This window comes from Ochotona curzoniae, unplaced genomic scaffold, assembly GCF_017591425.1.
Source record: "Ochotona curzoniae isolate NIBS_2020 unplaced genomic scaffold, NIBS_Ocur_1.0 contig_3255, whole genome shotgun sequence".
NCBI classification, from domain to species: Eukaryota; Metazoa; Chordata; class Mammalia; order Lagomorpha; family Ochotonidae; genus Ochotona; species Ochotona curzoniae.
Window position 1 is genome coordinate 6152558 of NW_024465777.1, and position 14150 is coordinate 6166707.

At 54.6% G+C, this 14150-nt stretch overlaps 1 protein-coding gene, 4 non-coding genes and 1 pseudogene across 5 annotated transcripts; 1 reads left to right on the top strand and 5 right to left on the bottom strand.

The window, feature by feature from the left end:
- Positions 1–165: 165 nt before the first annotated feature.
- On the bottom strand, positions 166–239 carry LOC121156174. Its single transcript, XR_005883815.1, has one exon. It is a non-coding gene; the product is annotated as a small nucleolar RNA SNORD99 (small nucleolar RNA).
- A 322-nt stretch (positions 240–561) lies between these two features.
- LOC121156171 lies at positions 562–690 on the bottom strand. Its single transcript, XR_005883813.1, has one exon. It is a non-coding gene; the product is annotated as a small nucleolar RNA SNORA61 (small nucleolar RNA).
- Positions 691–863: 173 nt separating this feature from the next.
- On the bottom strand, positions 864–993 carry LOC121156169. Its single transcript, XR_005883811.1, has one exon. It is a non-coding gene; the product is annotated as a small nucleolar RNA SNORA44 (small nucleolar RNA).
- Positions 994–1263: 270 nt separating this feature from the next.
- LOC121156168 lies at positions 1264–1397 on the bottom strand. Its single transcript, XR_005883810.1, has one exon. It is a non-coding gene; the product is annotated as a small nucleolar RNA SNORA16B/SNORA16A family (small nucleolar RNA).
- Positions 1398–4551: 3154 nt separating this feature from the next.
- Positions 4552–5990, top strand: LOC121156128 (annotated as a pseudogene).
- A 2192-nt stretch (positions 5991–8182) lies between these two features.
- RAB42 (RAB42, member RAS oncogene family) lies at positions 8183–9916 on the bottom strand. Its single transcript, XM_040979712.1, has 2 exons — positions 9684–9916; positions 8183–8606 (listed from the first exon to the last, which is right to left on the bottom strand). Exons 1-2 carry the CDS (start codon positions 9914–9916, stop codon positions 8183–8185), a joined length of 657 nt encoding a protein of 218 aa, XP_040835646.1.
- Between the last annotated feature and the right edge of the window lie 4234 nt (positions 9917–14150).

Below are 14150 nucleotides of genomic sequence, written 5' to 3' on the forward strand. Positions count from 1 at the left end.
CACATTTCTAAAGCTTTTATTGCATCACACAGGGCATATCCCCCAAAGCCCCACCTCTGCTCGCTGTTGTCATTTCACTTCTTCCGCTGGAGGTTTTCGCCTGCAAAGGAAGTGTAAGGAGTCAGTTCTGCAGGCTGACCCCCCACCTAAGCCTCTCCCACTGAGCGCTGGTCTCAGTCCCATATCCGCATTGCTCATCCACAGATGTCCACTCAGACTAGGATTCATCCTGGACCAGCGATTCTGGAGGACTCTGCCCTTAACCCAGGAAAGAGGGGAAACCTGAGCCGAACCCAACACAGGGCCATGCCTGGGACTCCATTCAAGCCAGGCCTGCCCTCTCTCCCGCTGCGTAGGGGACATATGGAATTGCCCTGCAAGGACAGTGGACCCCCTCCCCCTATCCTTAGCTTACCCAACCTGCAGATCCGCTGCCATGGCAGGGTTACTGGTAACGTGGACCTAAAGAAAAAAACAGTCATGAGGCAAGAAAGCTGTCAATCACCCTACCCCTTCAGCTGAAAACTAACTGACAGGGTCACAAAAGTGCACGATTCGGCCTTGTCTCTGAAACCGGGCCATGCTGTGCAGCAGGTGCGACAGCGCCAGGCCAGCTCCAGGTTCACTCTTCCTCCTCGTACGACCACCAAGACCAGTGTTAAGATCCGATGGGAAAGGGAGCTGGAGGGTCCGCTCACTTAGGATGTGACACTTACCTTGGTCTCAAGCACAGCTCCAGATGGCAGCAGACCGCAGCACTGGACCCTGTGTGCCACGAGGGGCGCTGCAGAACAGGTGTGTGTGAGGACTTTGAGCTGACCAAGCCACCCCCCCCCAGGTCAGGGCTGCCAGGCCAGGACGGGCACTATCGGAAAGCTGAGTGGCAGCTGCAGGCACGGGCTGGCCTGCGCTGTCAAAGGCCCTCCAGGTTGCTCTCGCATGCAGTTGGAGATCCCATGGCTACAGCCAGCCACAGCCCTTGGAAACATGCTGTCCTGAAGCCCCACACAAGTAGGCCGAGAAGCCTACCAGCAGACGGTGCTGCACATCCCCACCGGCATGGCCGCTGCAGTCCAACCTTCACTCCCAGAACATTCCAGAATCATGACGCACACCTGAAACGACAACAGTCTCCCTTGGTCCCCAAATTCAGAACACTGCCCAGCTTTGGATAGACCTTGCTGCCTCAGGATGTACTCCCCTGCCCCCGGGACAATCGCAGCCCTTGTGGGGCTGTGGCAGTGCCAGGCCCTGCAGGGACCGGGATGTCTTTTCCTGAAATGTTGCAGATCAGTTACAGCAAACAGAACGGCGACCGTCGAGGAAAACTGTCACTCTGGGCTCCTTTTTGACCACAGCTGCTACGTGCAAGCAGTGCAGCTTCGATAAGGGCCGCGGGGCACCCCGGCCACAGCCTCACCCACTCGCCCCCCAAGCACCTGATCCTGCCACCACCACGGGGTTATGGGCCCTTGGACGTGTCCTTTGCGTGCGGCCAGTTTGTAATCAAGGGTCCAGCACCCACATGGGAGACGCTCCTGACCGGCCCAGCCGCTGCCAGAGGCCACCTGGCGGTGAGCCTCCGGATCGGAAGCGCTCCCTAACCGAGCCTAAAAATACACATCACTTTTTAGACGATGTGTTAACTTTTAGTGACCAAAACGGCCATTGCCGCGCCGATCCCAAGCCAGGAGCTCTTCCGGGTCTCCCACGCGGGTGCAGGGCCCCAAGGCTTTGTGCCGTCCTCGACTGCTTTTCCAGGGAGCTGGATGGGAAGCCGGGATTAGAACCGGCGCCCACACGAGACCCAGTGCAAGCAAGGCGAGGACTTTAGGCACTAGGCTACCACACCTGGTCCAACACATTTCTGAGGATTTAAAATTAAAAAAAAAAAAAACTGCTGAGTGAAAATAGTGCCAGCGCGAGGACCACAGAGGACACGGAATGGCTTTAAAGCTCGTCCTCCCGCACCCCCGGTGGCCTCCCCCGCCGTCTCCCCCAGCCGCCCGCGGTACTCACAGGGACGGCCGCATCCCGCGCCGGCCACGCCGGCCACGGCGGCCTCTCGGCCCGGCCCGTCTCACCGGGGGCACGGCGGACGCGGCCTCCGGGAGCCCGGCCCTGCTTGGGCGCATGGCGCTCGGCATCCCGCAGCCTCGGAGACTGCGGCCCGGAAGAAGAGCGCTCAGGGAGGCGGAAGCCAAGCGGACGACCACACACAGACCCGCAGCGACGCCGGGAAAAGGAGCGCGCCTTCCAGGGCAGGGGCTTATATACTGACGCCGCACCGCCGCGCTTTACGGCCGCCGCGCCTCGCGCAAAGCCGCTGGGAGTTGTAGTCCATTCGTGCCTTGCACGTCAGCGCCCTTGGAGGATGCTCCTTCCCCAGGTCACCGTTGCCGTCGGGGTTTGGGCTCCGAGTGGGATGTTTAAATCCTTTGAGCCAGGAAAGCCTTCGTCAGTGCGTAATGCAGAAGCGGGCAAGAGGACACCAGATGCAGCAGAGGTGCGGCCCTGGGAGGGCTTTGCTGGGAGGTGCCCTGTTGTGCCTGGCTGTACCGTCCATTAACATAAATCACTTCCCTGGGCGCTGGCCAATTCCCTCTGTGGTCTCACTCAGGTTTGCTGATAACCCTGTGAGAGAGTATCGGTAGGCCAACCCACGTTACTAAAGGATGAGAAAACTGAGGCTGAATCGCTGAGCCGAGGGCCGGTGCAGACTAGATCCACCCTTATGGACAGTCTCTGTTCCATGCCGTGCTTGTCCACAGCTCCAAGAGTAAAGTGTCCCGAGGCTCCGCTCAGACGCACGGACGTGGGCCTTGGCCACCCACCCGTGGGGGAAGACCAAGATGAAGCTCCCAGCTTACAATGGGCTCAGCCCTGCTCAGGCCACTTGGGGAATGAATCAGGATAAATAAGATCTCTCTGTGTCTCTTTAACTCTCAAATAGATAAGAATATATTAAGATTTATTTTTTGGACCCTGCAGCGTGGCCTAACAGCTAAAGTCTTTGCCATGAACACGCCGGGATCCCATATGGGCACCGGTTCTAATCCTGGCAGTCCACTTCCCATCCAGCTCCCTGCTTGTGACCTGGGACAGCAGTGGAGGACGGCCCAAGGCTTAAGGACCCTGCACCCCTGTGGGAGACCTGGAGGAAGTTCCTGGCTCCTGGCTTCGAATCGGCTCAGCTCTGGCCATTGCAGTCACTTGGGGAGTGACTCATTGGACAGAAGATTTTCATCTCTATCTCTCCTCCTCTCTGTATATCTGACTTTGTAATAAAAATAAATAAATCTTTAAAAAAAAGATTTTTTTTATTTCAAAGTTGAGATACACAGAGGTCTTATGTCTGCTGATTCTCAACAGTGTTCACAACAGCTAGAACTGAGCAGATCCAAAGCCTGGAGCCAGGAGCTGCTTCTGCATCTCCCACACGGGTGCAGGGTCCAAGGCTAACCCGGAAGAAGCTTCTGGATCCTGGCTTTGGATCAGTCGTTTCAAGAGTAAACCACCAAATGGAATATCTTTCTTTTTGTCTCTCCTCTCTATAAATCTACCTTTCCAATAAACATAAATCTTAAAAAGAAAAAAAAAAAGAGGATCTCTGTCTCTCTACCTCTCTCTCTGTAACTCTGCCATTCAAATAAATAAATCTTTTTTAAGTGGCCGCAACAGCTGGTACTGTACTAATCTGAAGCCAGGAGCCAGGAGCTTCGTCCAGGTCTCCCATGCAGGTGCAGGATCCCAAGGCTTTGGGCCGACCTCTACTGCTTTCCCAGGCACAAGCAGGGAGCTGGATGGGAACTGGAGCTGCTGGGATTAGAACCCGCGCTTATATGGGTTCCTGGTGCATTCAAGGTGAGATCTTTAGCTGCTAGGCCACCGCGCCAGGCCCAAATAAAATCTTTTACACACACAAATTGGTGACAGGCATTGTGTTTGGTGGTCCAGGTTAAGCCACCATTCACGATACCTGAATCCCATTTCAGACTGTCTCTCTCCATCCTCTCCTTCCTGTGTGGTTCCCTGCACACCTGGGAGGCCACGGGGAAGCTCAAGAGCTTGGACCCCCTGCCAGCATGGAGTTCTGGACTTCCGACTGCAAGGCCAGGCTCCTGCCGTGCAGGCATCTGAGCAGTGAGCCAACAGATGAAAGATCGCTCTTCTCCCTCCCCATCACTTTGCCTTCCAAGTAAAGAAAATCAAGCATTAGGGGCCGGACTCAGAACCCATGGTCTGCCATGCAGTGCAAGTGCCAGAGCCGAGCCTCCTCAGAGGCTCAGACGGAGCAGTGAACAGCATATCCAGCTGCACATGGAGGACTTGGCAGTCTATCGGATACCTGGCACCACAACAGAGAACAGAACAAATCAATCAACTACCCCAGTCATATGTTGGCAGTGAAAAACTGGGCAAATGGAGACTCTAAGATGGACTATGTCAACCAGTGGATTCTGCAACAACTTCATTGTGCCTGGAGTGGCGAGACTGGCAGCAATTCATAACTGTTGAACTATCAACACCACTTGAGCAGGACCCTCGGACATGCCCCACATCGTGGACCTAGGATGGGTGGGAGATTGGTTGGGGCTTCTCCCTTTATCTCCCCCTTTACCCCAGATACAGGGGAATAAAAGTGGAAATAATAGTCTTACCCACTTTCCTGTAGCCCTTGACCCTTTATGCCATAATTAACTATGTAAAGATTGTCAGATTCTCCGGAGACGCCTGGCTGGTGGGGCACATCCTTGTCCCTGGGCCTTATGCTTTTGTTAGTTTACAGATTTGTTTATTTGAAAGGTAGAACAACAGAGAACGGAGGAAAGGGAGATCTGGATCTGTGCTGGTTCACGCCCCCAAATGCTTGCAACAGGCCAGGCTGCGCCAGGCGGAAGCCAGCGCCAGGAGAATTGGCACAGCTCAATGAATGCACCCAGGACCCCAAGGGAAGAAGCTGGCGATCTCACGGCTCAGGGGGTGCAGCCAGTGGCTCCAGGCCAAGTGACTTCAGTGGTTGCCCTGTTTTTGCTGTGCCAATTGCCCATGTTCTGCCATGCCCAGTGTCACCTCCACCCCTCCCAAGAGCCTGTTGACCAGACACCATCTCTCCTGCAAAGCCTTCCCTGATTGCCCCACAGAATGTTCTCTTGCCCAGCTGTTCCCCTTGAAATTTAGATTACTCAGGAGCAGCCTGGGACAGGGAGGTTAGAGTTCAGGGATTTAGGCGGGGGCATTTTGTCTTGAAATGTTTTATTTCCAGCTACTTGAAAGGTAGATAGAGAGAAAGGGGGGCAGAGAGGCCTTGTACCTGCTGCCTACATCTTGCTGCATCTGTCCCCAGATGCCTACAAGAGCCCTAGCTGGGTGACGCTGAGGCCAGGAGCCAGGAACTCCACCCAGGTCTCCTCCCAACCCCGGGGGCACCTGAGTCTCCATTGGAAACTTCAGGGTGTGTTAGCAAGGAGCTGAGCTGAATGTGGGGTGCAGCAGCTCAACCCGCTGGTGCCACAGCACCTGCCCTGGGCTGGGGCATTCTTGTGATTAAGACTTGATTGAGACAAGACTGTCAGAGGCGTGCACAGATCACACACACCCCCCAAAAGACGGGGAACTGCTCAGATCTCCCGCCTCGACGACATCTCTCTGCTTCATCTCAGTCGGACGGGGAGCTGGCTCTGCGAGGGGACGGAGCCGGATCAGGCGCTGCCGCTGCCTGTTCCAGTGCATCGTCCAACCCAGCCAGATATGGCTAGCAACTCCGCTGACTGAAGAGGAACCAATGAGGATAGCTCCAACAGGCATTATACAGCACCTGCTTGAAGGAGTGTGTGATCTGTGACTCTGTGGGGCCCCCATGCGGTTTCTGCCGTGCGTGCACATCTACCGCCTGACTGTCCAGATGACTGCTTGGTAAGATCCCTCCTGTGCCCCTCCTGCATGGAGCGGAGGCTGCAGCCTTGCTTCCATCCTATGAGACTAAGTGAGCCAGCGTCTCTCGTCTGCCTTCAAGTGAACCATCAGTTCGGTGGTTTTGATCTTTTGTCACTGAACCCAAAGAGCCAGGGATTAGAAATTAAGATCATGCACAAAAGTTTCTTAATTCCTGTCTGGATGGCTATAGATGTTGGGGGAAAATATGTGATACTTCAGAAACTAGGGGGAAAAGTAAGGTGGTATTTTTATGTAAGGCCAGTGTTTAAAAATATAATTGCATTTAGATCTTGTTATTGCTTAAGTATATAGGAATTATGTGAAGTGTTACAGCAGTTGTATATGTTTAGATTGTGTGTGTTAATTAGGAAAAAGATAATGGTTATTTTTCCTTGGGCCTGGTGTGGTGGCCTAGTGACTAAAGTTCTTGCCTTGCATGCACCCTAGTTCTGGTTCTAATTCCAGCCGCTGCACTCCCCATCCAGCTCCCTGCTTGTGGCTTGGGAAAGCAGTCAAGGTCGGCCCAAAATCTTGGGACCCTGCACCCACGTGGGAGACCCAGAAGAGCTCCTGGCTCCTGACTTCAGATCAGCTCAGCTCTGGCTGTTATGGCTGCTTTAGGCAGTGAACCCGTAGACAAAAGACCTTTCTCTCTGTCTCTCCTCCTCTGTATATCTGCCTTTCCAATATAAATAAATAAATCTTTTTTAAAAATTAGGAAAAAATAGTGGTTATTTTTCCAAATGAACTAACGTTCTCCTCGACCCCACTCAGATTCTTTTCTGAAACTGCTGGCTTTTGGGTCAAGGTTTTATTAAAAGCTACATTTTATAATATTGCACACAAAAAAAGTAGTTTTAAGCTTGTTTGCACAGATCTTTTTTTCCATTGGAAACGGAATTCATTGTCTTAGGTCCTTTCATGAGGCTGACATGCTACCTACTATGCCAACAAGGCACTGCTTAGGTCCCTTTAACTAGTGTATTATTATCGTTGGGGCTGGCTCTGTACTTGAAAATCAGTTTATTTGTAATCTATTATAAGTGCTATATTCTGTTTGCAGTTAGGAAATGCAGAAATCAAAGTGAACTTCTAGCTTGTAAACAAACTGCACTGTCCCTTTTCTATGAAACTGAGTTAATGCTGTCAAGAAACCTATTCTAGTAAAATTGGGAAACATACAGATATAGATATAGATAAAATTGGGATATATATATATATATGTATATATATATGTGTGTATATATATACAAAGACTTGATTGAGGGTGCTTGGAGTGATGGCTAAATCCTCCTCTTGCATGTGCTGGGATCCTATATGCCCACCAGTTCATGTCCTGGATGCTCCACTCCCCATCCAGCTCCCTGCTTGTGGCCTGGGAAAGCAGTTGAGGATGCTCAAAGCTTTGGGACCCTGCACCCGTGTGGGAAACCCAGAAGAAGCTCCTGATTCCCACAGAGAGGGATGGATCTGGGTTGGATCTTCAAAGGTATCAAGATGCTGAGGTGCAGGTCGAATGTGGGGTGTCCCCAGGGGCAGACTAGGCACAGGTGACATGTAGGGATTCCCCCAGGCAGAAGAGGCACATGTTAGATGTGGGTTTTCGCGGGGGCTGATGGTCCCAGAGAGCGCTGTGAGCTGCTGCAGATCCTAATGGCTCTCCCAGCTGCTTGAGAGGGGCCTGGGGCAGGGGCAGGTGCGGGAGCCTCAGACCCTGGACCTGGCTGCGGTGGGAACCTTGGCCAGTAGCCCCAGGTCGCAGGCCACCCTTAGGTCCCTGCCCAGATCCTTCATGGCAGCTAGGGAGGCCTGCGGAGACCAGCCTCCCATTGTAATTCCCCAGCCACCCTCCTTTCAGTTGGAGGTGGGGGGAGGGAAGTGTCTTGAGGTCCTGGCACGCTGGTGGAAGCAGTGGCATTATAGCTCAGGAAGTCAGCAGCAAGGATGACAGCTCTCACCAATGACTTCTCAGCATGACAGGCTCTGGGAGCCGGCATGTCCCCTCCACCAGCTTGCATGGGACCACAATCTCCCAGGGAAGGGGATTTTTCACACGATCCCTAATGACAGACTAGGAAACAGACTTGACAAACAGGAAGTGGAGCAGCTGGTCTCAGGCCTTTCTCCCAACTCCAAGAAGCGTGACCGCGTCGGGATGCTGTGTATAGAAACGCCAAAGGTCCCATCCCACTGGGCTGGTGTTGGTGCTGGTGCCAGCGCTGCTTTAACTCTTACTCTCTCAGAGTCAACACTGGCATGAGCCTGGGGGGTGCTTCCTGCTGGAGGGCCTGGGACCTGGGGCCTTGTGGATGAGCCGGACGCCCCCCCAGTCCTCTTCCAGCTTGATGTCCCCTTGCTGCAGGGCCTGTTGGATGGCATCAACCAGGGTGTCAAAGGCCAGCTCCACATTGTGGTTGCTCTTGGCCGAGGTCTCCACGAAGCCCATGCCCAGGGAGGCGGCCAGCTCCTCGGCCTCCTGTGCGGAGATGCAGCGGGCGCTCTGCAGGTCGCTCTTGTGGCCGATCAGCAGGAAGATGGCCTTGTCGGGGCCCTGAGTAGCCAGGACATCCTGGTGCCAGTCCCGGATGTGTTCAAAAGACTTCCTGTTTGTCACATCGAAGACCAGGAGGACACCCACCATGTTCCGGTAGAAGGACCTGGTGATGCACCTGCAGGGGCAGAGGGTTACGCCTTGAACCTTTGCAGAGGACAGCCCTTCCTGGGGTCCCTGGGATGTCTCCCGCCTCCTAAGCACATCCACACTGCCCTGCACTTGTGTCTCGGGGCGTTTGAATCCCTCTGCAGACATGGGTGTACCCTGGGTGGTCTGAACCCCAGATTCTCAGCCCACCTGGGGTCTCCAATCCTGGGGAGGCCCTGAGAGCCCGCACCCTACCTCTGTCTCTCTCCTCTCTGCCTGGAAAACTCCTACTTGTCCTTCAAGGCCAACACAGGCCACTCCTCCCACTCAGGCTTGCCAGCTGCTCAGCACCCAAGTCTTTGCCTGTTGCAGGGCAACCCGTGCCAGCTGGGCACAGCCTCCAGGGCTCTGGGGCTTGGCCCACTCCGCAGCAGGGTCACATTTGCAAAAAGATCTGTGATTGATTGGGGTTGGCATTCTGGTGTAATGGTTTAAGCAGCCACTTGCAGTGCCTGCATTCCACAGGGGCACTAATTCCAATCCTGGTAGCTCTGCTTCCCGTCCAGCTCCCTGCCTGTGGCCTGGGAAGGCAGTGGAGGATGGCCCAAAGCCTTGGGACCCAGCACCCGCATGGGAGACCCAGAGAAAGTTCCTGGCTCCTGGCTTCAAGCAGCTTAGCTCTGGTCATTGTGGCTGTGTAGGAGTGAACTAAAAGAAGAGTTATCTGTCTCCTTCTTTCTGTAAATCTGCCTTTCTAATAAAAAATAAAATTTTCTAGAACAGAAGCTAATTTTGGAGCAAAACCACTTGCAATGCGTGCATAGTTTTTTTTCATAATCCACACTTCCCATGAACTTTTTCAAAAAGATCCCTTGCATGGGAGGGCTCAGAATTTTTTGGTACCAAAATAAGCTTATCTTTCAGTCCCATTTTCATGATTCACTTAAAATACCTTCCTATTTGTAGAAAGAAGGATCCTCGTGGCCCAGGCCAGGGAACCCTGACCTCTGGGATCCCCGTGGCCAGCTAGAGGGGCTGTACCTACCGCCCGCGCTCCCCGCCCGCCTGCCCGCGCTCCCCGCGCTCCCCGCCCGCCTCCCCGCACCTGAAGCGCTCGTGGCCCGCAGTGTCCCAGAGCTGCAGCTTCACGCGCGGCCCGGCCCGCAGCTGCAGCGCGCGGCGGTAGAAGTCGACGCCCACCGTGGGCTCGGGCTCGGCCTCGGGCTCGGGGGCGCCTGGCGCGCCCGCCACGTAGCGCCGCAGAAGCGACGTCTTGCCCACCGTCGCGTCCCCCAGCAGTGCGATCCGAAACTGGTAACGGCAGTCCTCGGCCTCCATGGCCGCGCCCGTCCCGCCGCTGGCCGCTGTCTGCCCGCTGCCCGCCGGCGGCCACTTGCCCGGCTCCGCCCCTGGCCCCCAGCTGGCCGGCGCCGCCCCGCTCGCGCACCAAGCCAGCCGAGGGTCACCGACCGCCGGGGCGGTGTAGCGCTGGGTGGGGATGAGGGAAGATGACCCTGAGGGTATTGGGGGACCAACACGGTGGGGGTGGGGTCGGGGAGAGACCTAAGCAAGTTCCTGCCTCAGCTTTCTCCTCCGTGGATTGGGAATAACAATGAGCTTCCCTAGTAAGGAGTTGAAACCCAGAGGTATGAGGAGGAGCACTAAGCAAGGAGCACCGGCTTAAGCCACTGCTTTGGCTAGAGTGCTGCATTAATTCATGGGAGTGGATTTGGTCTCCAGGGGCCCCTGCTGGTGTCAGAGCATTGGTGGTGTCCTGCTCCCCCTCCCCATCCTGCCTGTGGCCTGGAACCCCTCTCCTGGGGCTCCCTGCAGCCCTTGCCTTGGGCCCCAGCTCAATGTCCAGGTTCACAGTGCACAGGTGCCCAGGAGCCTCCGGTCAGTCCCTGCTGGGGCCATGGCATGCAGCAGGGACTTTGCTCACAGCTTGACCCAGGAGGCAGCACAGAGAGCTGCCAATCTAGAAGAGGGACGGGACACTGAGACAGGACACTCACTTCCTTCGGTTTGTGGGCCTCACTTTGCCCATTTTAGAGCTGAGTAGACAAAGGCTCAGAGGAGTGTCTTGCCCGAAGTCCCCTTATATCTCTCCCTTGGTTCTATAAGAGGCCCCCCAGCAGGGCAGGTTTCCTGAGCACTGGGACACTAGGGCTGGGTTCTGCGGGGGTCAGAGGCTCAGGGGAGACAGGCCCACCTGCAGCCAAGACCCTCTGCGCCCTCTCTGAGCAGCCCTCTGGGAATGACCCTGCCTCAGGCTGTCCCCCAGCATGATCCCTCCCCCTGCCAGCAGGAGGCGATGGCTCCAGCATGGGTGCCTTGGGTCCCTGTCACCCATGAGAGAGCTGGATGGAGCTCCTGGCTCCAGGCTTGGTCCAGCTCTGGCTGCTGTGGCCTTAGGGGAATGGCCCAGTGCACGGAAACCTCAGCCCACTGATTCTGCCATCACGCTCCCTGCCTCGCTCTGGCCAACGCGAGAAATTCTTTTCCATTTGTGTCCCATGGATGTGCCTGGCTCCTTCTGTCACCTACCAGGGCAGGGCCAGCTAGGGTGAGACCTCTGCTGTGTGTACGGCCACTTGGATGGCAGCAGGCAGGTGCTGTCAGCCACCTGCCCGATGGAGCTGGGCTCAGGCGGCAAGTCAGGGAAGACCGCTTGGAGGAGGTGATCTAAGGGACAGTGGGAACTGGGGGTTTGGGGGAGTGTCAGAGAAAGGGCTGTGCAGGGAGGCCTGACGGCTGGAACTGCCCTAGAGGCCTCTGGTCAGCCCACGTGGGCGGTGCACTGTCAGCACTTCCTCCGTCTTCCTTCTCCCTGCTGAGGCCAGGGGTCATGCGTCTGGCCCCGCACCTGGCACGGCAGCCAGATGTCAGCTGACCTAGGCCTCAGGGTGACCTGAGGACAAGCTTTTTTTCTTTTCTCTTTTGCAAGCCAGGCTTCCTCTTGTGCTAAGGAGGGAAAGCAGGATATTTGGCCCCCACAATCACCATATGGTCACGGCAGATGCCCGAGCGGTGGCTGTTTAGATTCTGCACACTTGCGTCAGCTCTCGGCTACAGTTCCAAGTGCTGCCGACTGGCTGTGCGGATGTGGCCATGTGCTATTCACACACTGGCTTGGTAATCCCCGCCTGCCTGGATACACCAGGACTTACAGAGTGCTGCGGGGAAGGCACAATGCAGCTACATGCTAATGAGGAAGACTGACCCAACCCTAATAGCGCTAATGCCTGGAGCCTCATATGCCCACATGGGTGCCAGGGCCCAAGTAGTTGGACCATCTTCCACTGCTTTCCATTAGCAGGGAGCTGGATGGAAGTGAGGCACCTGGGTCTTGAACTGGTGCCCTTATAGGACGGCAGCCTTACAGACAGCAGCTTTACCTACCATGCCACAGTGCTGGCCCCTGGAGTACTTGGGTTTACTACTGGGGTCCAGCTCCTGGCTCCTGTGATTGTGCACCTGGAGGTAGCAGGTGATGGCTGAATACTTGGGTCCCTGCCCCTCATGTTCAAGACCCCGCCCACCTGTGGCTGAAGAGGCCCTTTGGGGAGTGAACCAGAGGGTGGAGGATCTCTTGAGGTCTCCTCTATAATTCTGCTTTTCAAATAAAAGTTAAAAAAATTTTTTTTTTCAAAAAAATTCCCTTAAAAATTAATATCTATAAAAAACAAAAAAAAACCCCAAAAATTAATACCCAGAAATAACCTATAAAACATTAAGAATTCCACTGGGTCTGGCACAGTAGCCTAGTGGCTAAAGAGCTCGCCCTATATGCTCTGGGATCCCATATGGGTGCCAGTTCTAATCTCGGCAGCCCATTTACCATCCAGCTCCCTGCTTGTGGCCTGGGAAAGCAGTGGAGGACGGGCCAAAGCCTTGGGACCCTGCACCCGCATGGGAGACCTGGAAGAAGCTCCTGTCTCCTGGCTTCGGATTGGTGCAGCACTGGCCGTTGTGGCCACTTAGGGAGAGAATCAACAGATAGACAGTTTTCCTCTCTGTCTCTCCTCCTCTCTGTATATCTGACTTTTTTTTTTAATAAAAATAAAATAAATCTTTAAAAAATAATAATTCCATGAGGCCTGGTGCAGTAGTCTAGTGGCTAAATCCTTGCATTGCATGTTCCGAGATCCCATGAGTGCCGGTTCTAATCCTGGCTGCTCCACTTCCCATCCAGTTCCCTGCCTGTGGCCTGGGAAAGCACCAAAGGATGGCTCAAAGCTTTGGGACATTACGCCCATGTGGAAACCTGAAAGAAGCCCTGGCTCCTGGCTTCGGATGGGTTCCACTCCAGTCACTGAGGCCAGTTGGGGAGTGAACCAGTGGATGGAAGGTCTCTGTCTCTCCATGCCTCTCTCTGTAACTCTGCCTTTCCAATAAAAAAAAAATTAAAAAGTCTCATCCATGGACCCATAACTTCATCGAGCGCCAGTAGGTGAGGCCACAGCTGCTTTATGTTAGCAGACTCCTGTCCAGGCGTGTCCCTTCACTCAGGAACGCTTGCTCTCAAGCTCCTGTTGCTCTTCCTGCCGCCGACAGCTGCGGGTGCTTCCCCAGGGCCAGGGCCAGCTCCCAGGTATGCTGGAAAAGGCAAGCTGGGCATTGCACGACCCTTCTCCCTGCCAGGGTAGGCCCAGGATCGAGACTCAGGCCAACAAGGAGGAGGAGGGCGATGGCCTCAACGCACACCAAGATGCACAGTCTCCCAAACCACCGCCTGGGCACTGCCCGCAGGCCCGAGGCCTTTCTCAGGGAAGCCCTCTGACACCCAGCCCTGCAGGCGGCTCCAAAGTATCCTGCCTGCTTGCAGAGACGGTTGGTAGTTTCTCCAGGCCCACTGTTTCGGAAGTCCCTGGGTACCTTCAGGCTCTGTCTCAACTTCTGAAAATCTGATCCAGCCTCAGGGTTGTGAGGTTTGTGCCTCAGCTGGGCCTGGCTGCTTCTGCTGGCCTGGTGTGTTCCTGGGCCCACTCCCGGCCCCCATGGATGCCCTTGGCAGTATTAGCTCTTTGTTTCTTTTTTCAGATTTATTATATTATTATTATTATTTTGTAAGATTTATTTATTCTATTGGAAAGTCAGATATACAGATAGGAAGATCTTCCATCCGATGAGTCACTCCCCAAGTGGCCACAATGGCCAGTGTTGCGCTGATCCGGAGCCAGGAGCCAGGAACTTCTTTCCTGGTCTCCCACGTGGGTGCAGGGTCCCAAGACTTTGGGCCATCCTCAACTGCTTTCCCAAGCCACAAGCAGGGAGCTAGATGGGAAGTGGAACTGCCGGGATATGAACCAGCGCCCATATGGTATCCTGGTGCGTTCAAGGTGAGGACCTTAACCATTATGCTATCGTGCCGGGACCTATTTTATTATTATTTTTTATTATATATTATAACAAATTTAAAAGCAATGAATTCACCCATTTTCCCCTAAACCTCGATCCTCCCCACTCAGATTAACCATGTAATCATTATGAAACAAAAACAAAAACAAAGATGTTTCTCAGGCTGAAGAGGGGAAGGTGTGGGGCCCAGCGACATAGCCTAGTAGCTAAA

What these genes read in the sequence shown, in the direction of transcription:
- RAB42 (XM_040979712.1), bottom strand. Translation starts at nt 9,916, where the DNA reads ATGGAGGCCGAGGACTGCCGTTACCAGTTTCGGATCGCACTGCTGGGG. An exon ending in GCGGGCCACGAGCGCTTCAG is followed by an intron (nt 8,607 to 9,683) that starts GTGCGGGGAGGC and finishes CTGCCCCTGCAG; the next exon opens with GTGCATCACCAGGTCCTTCT.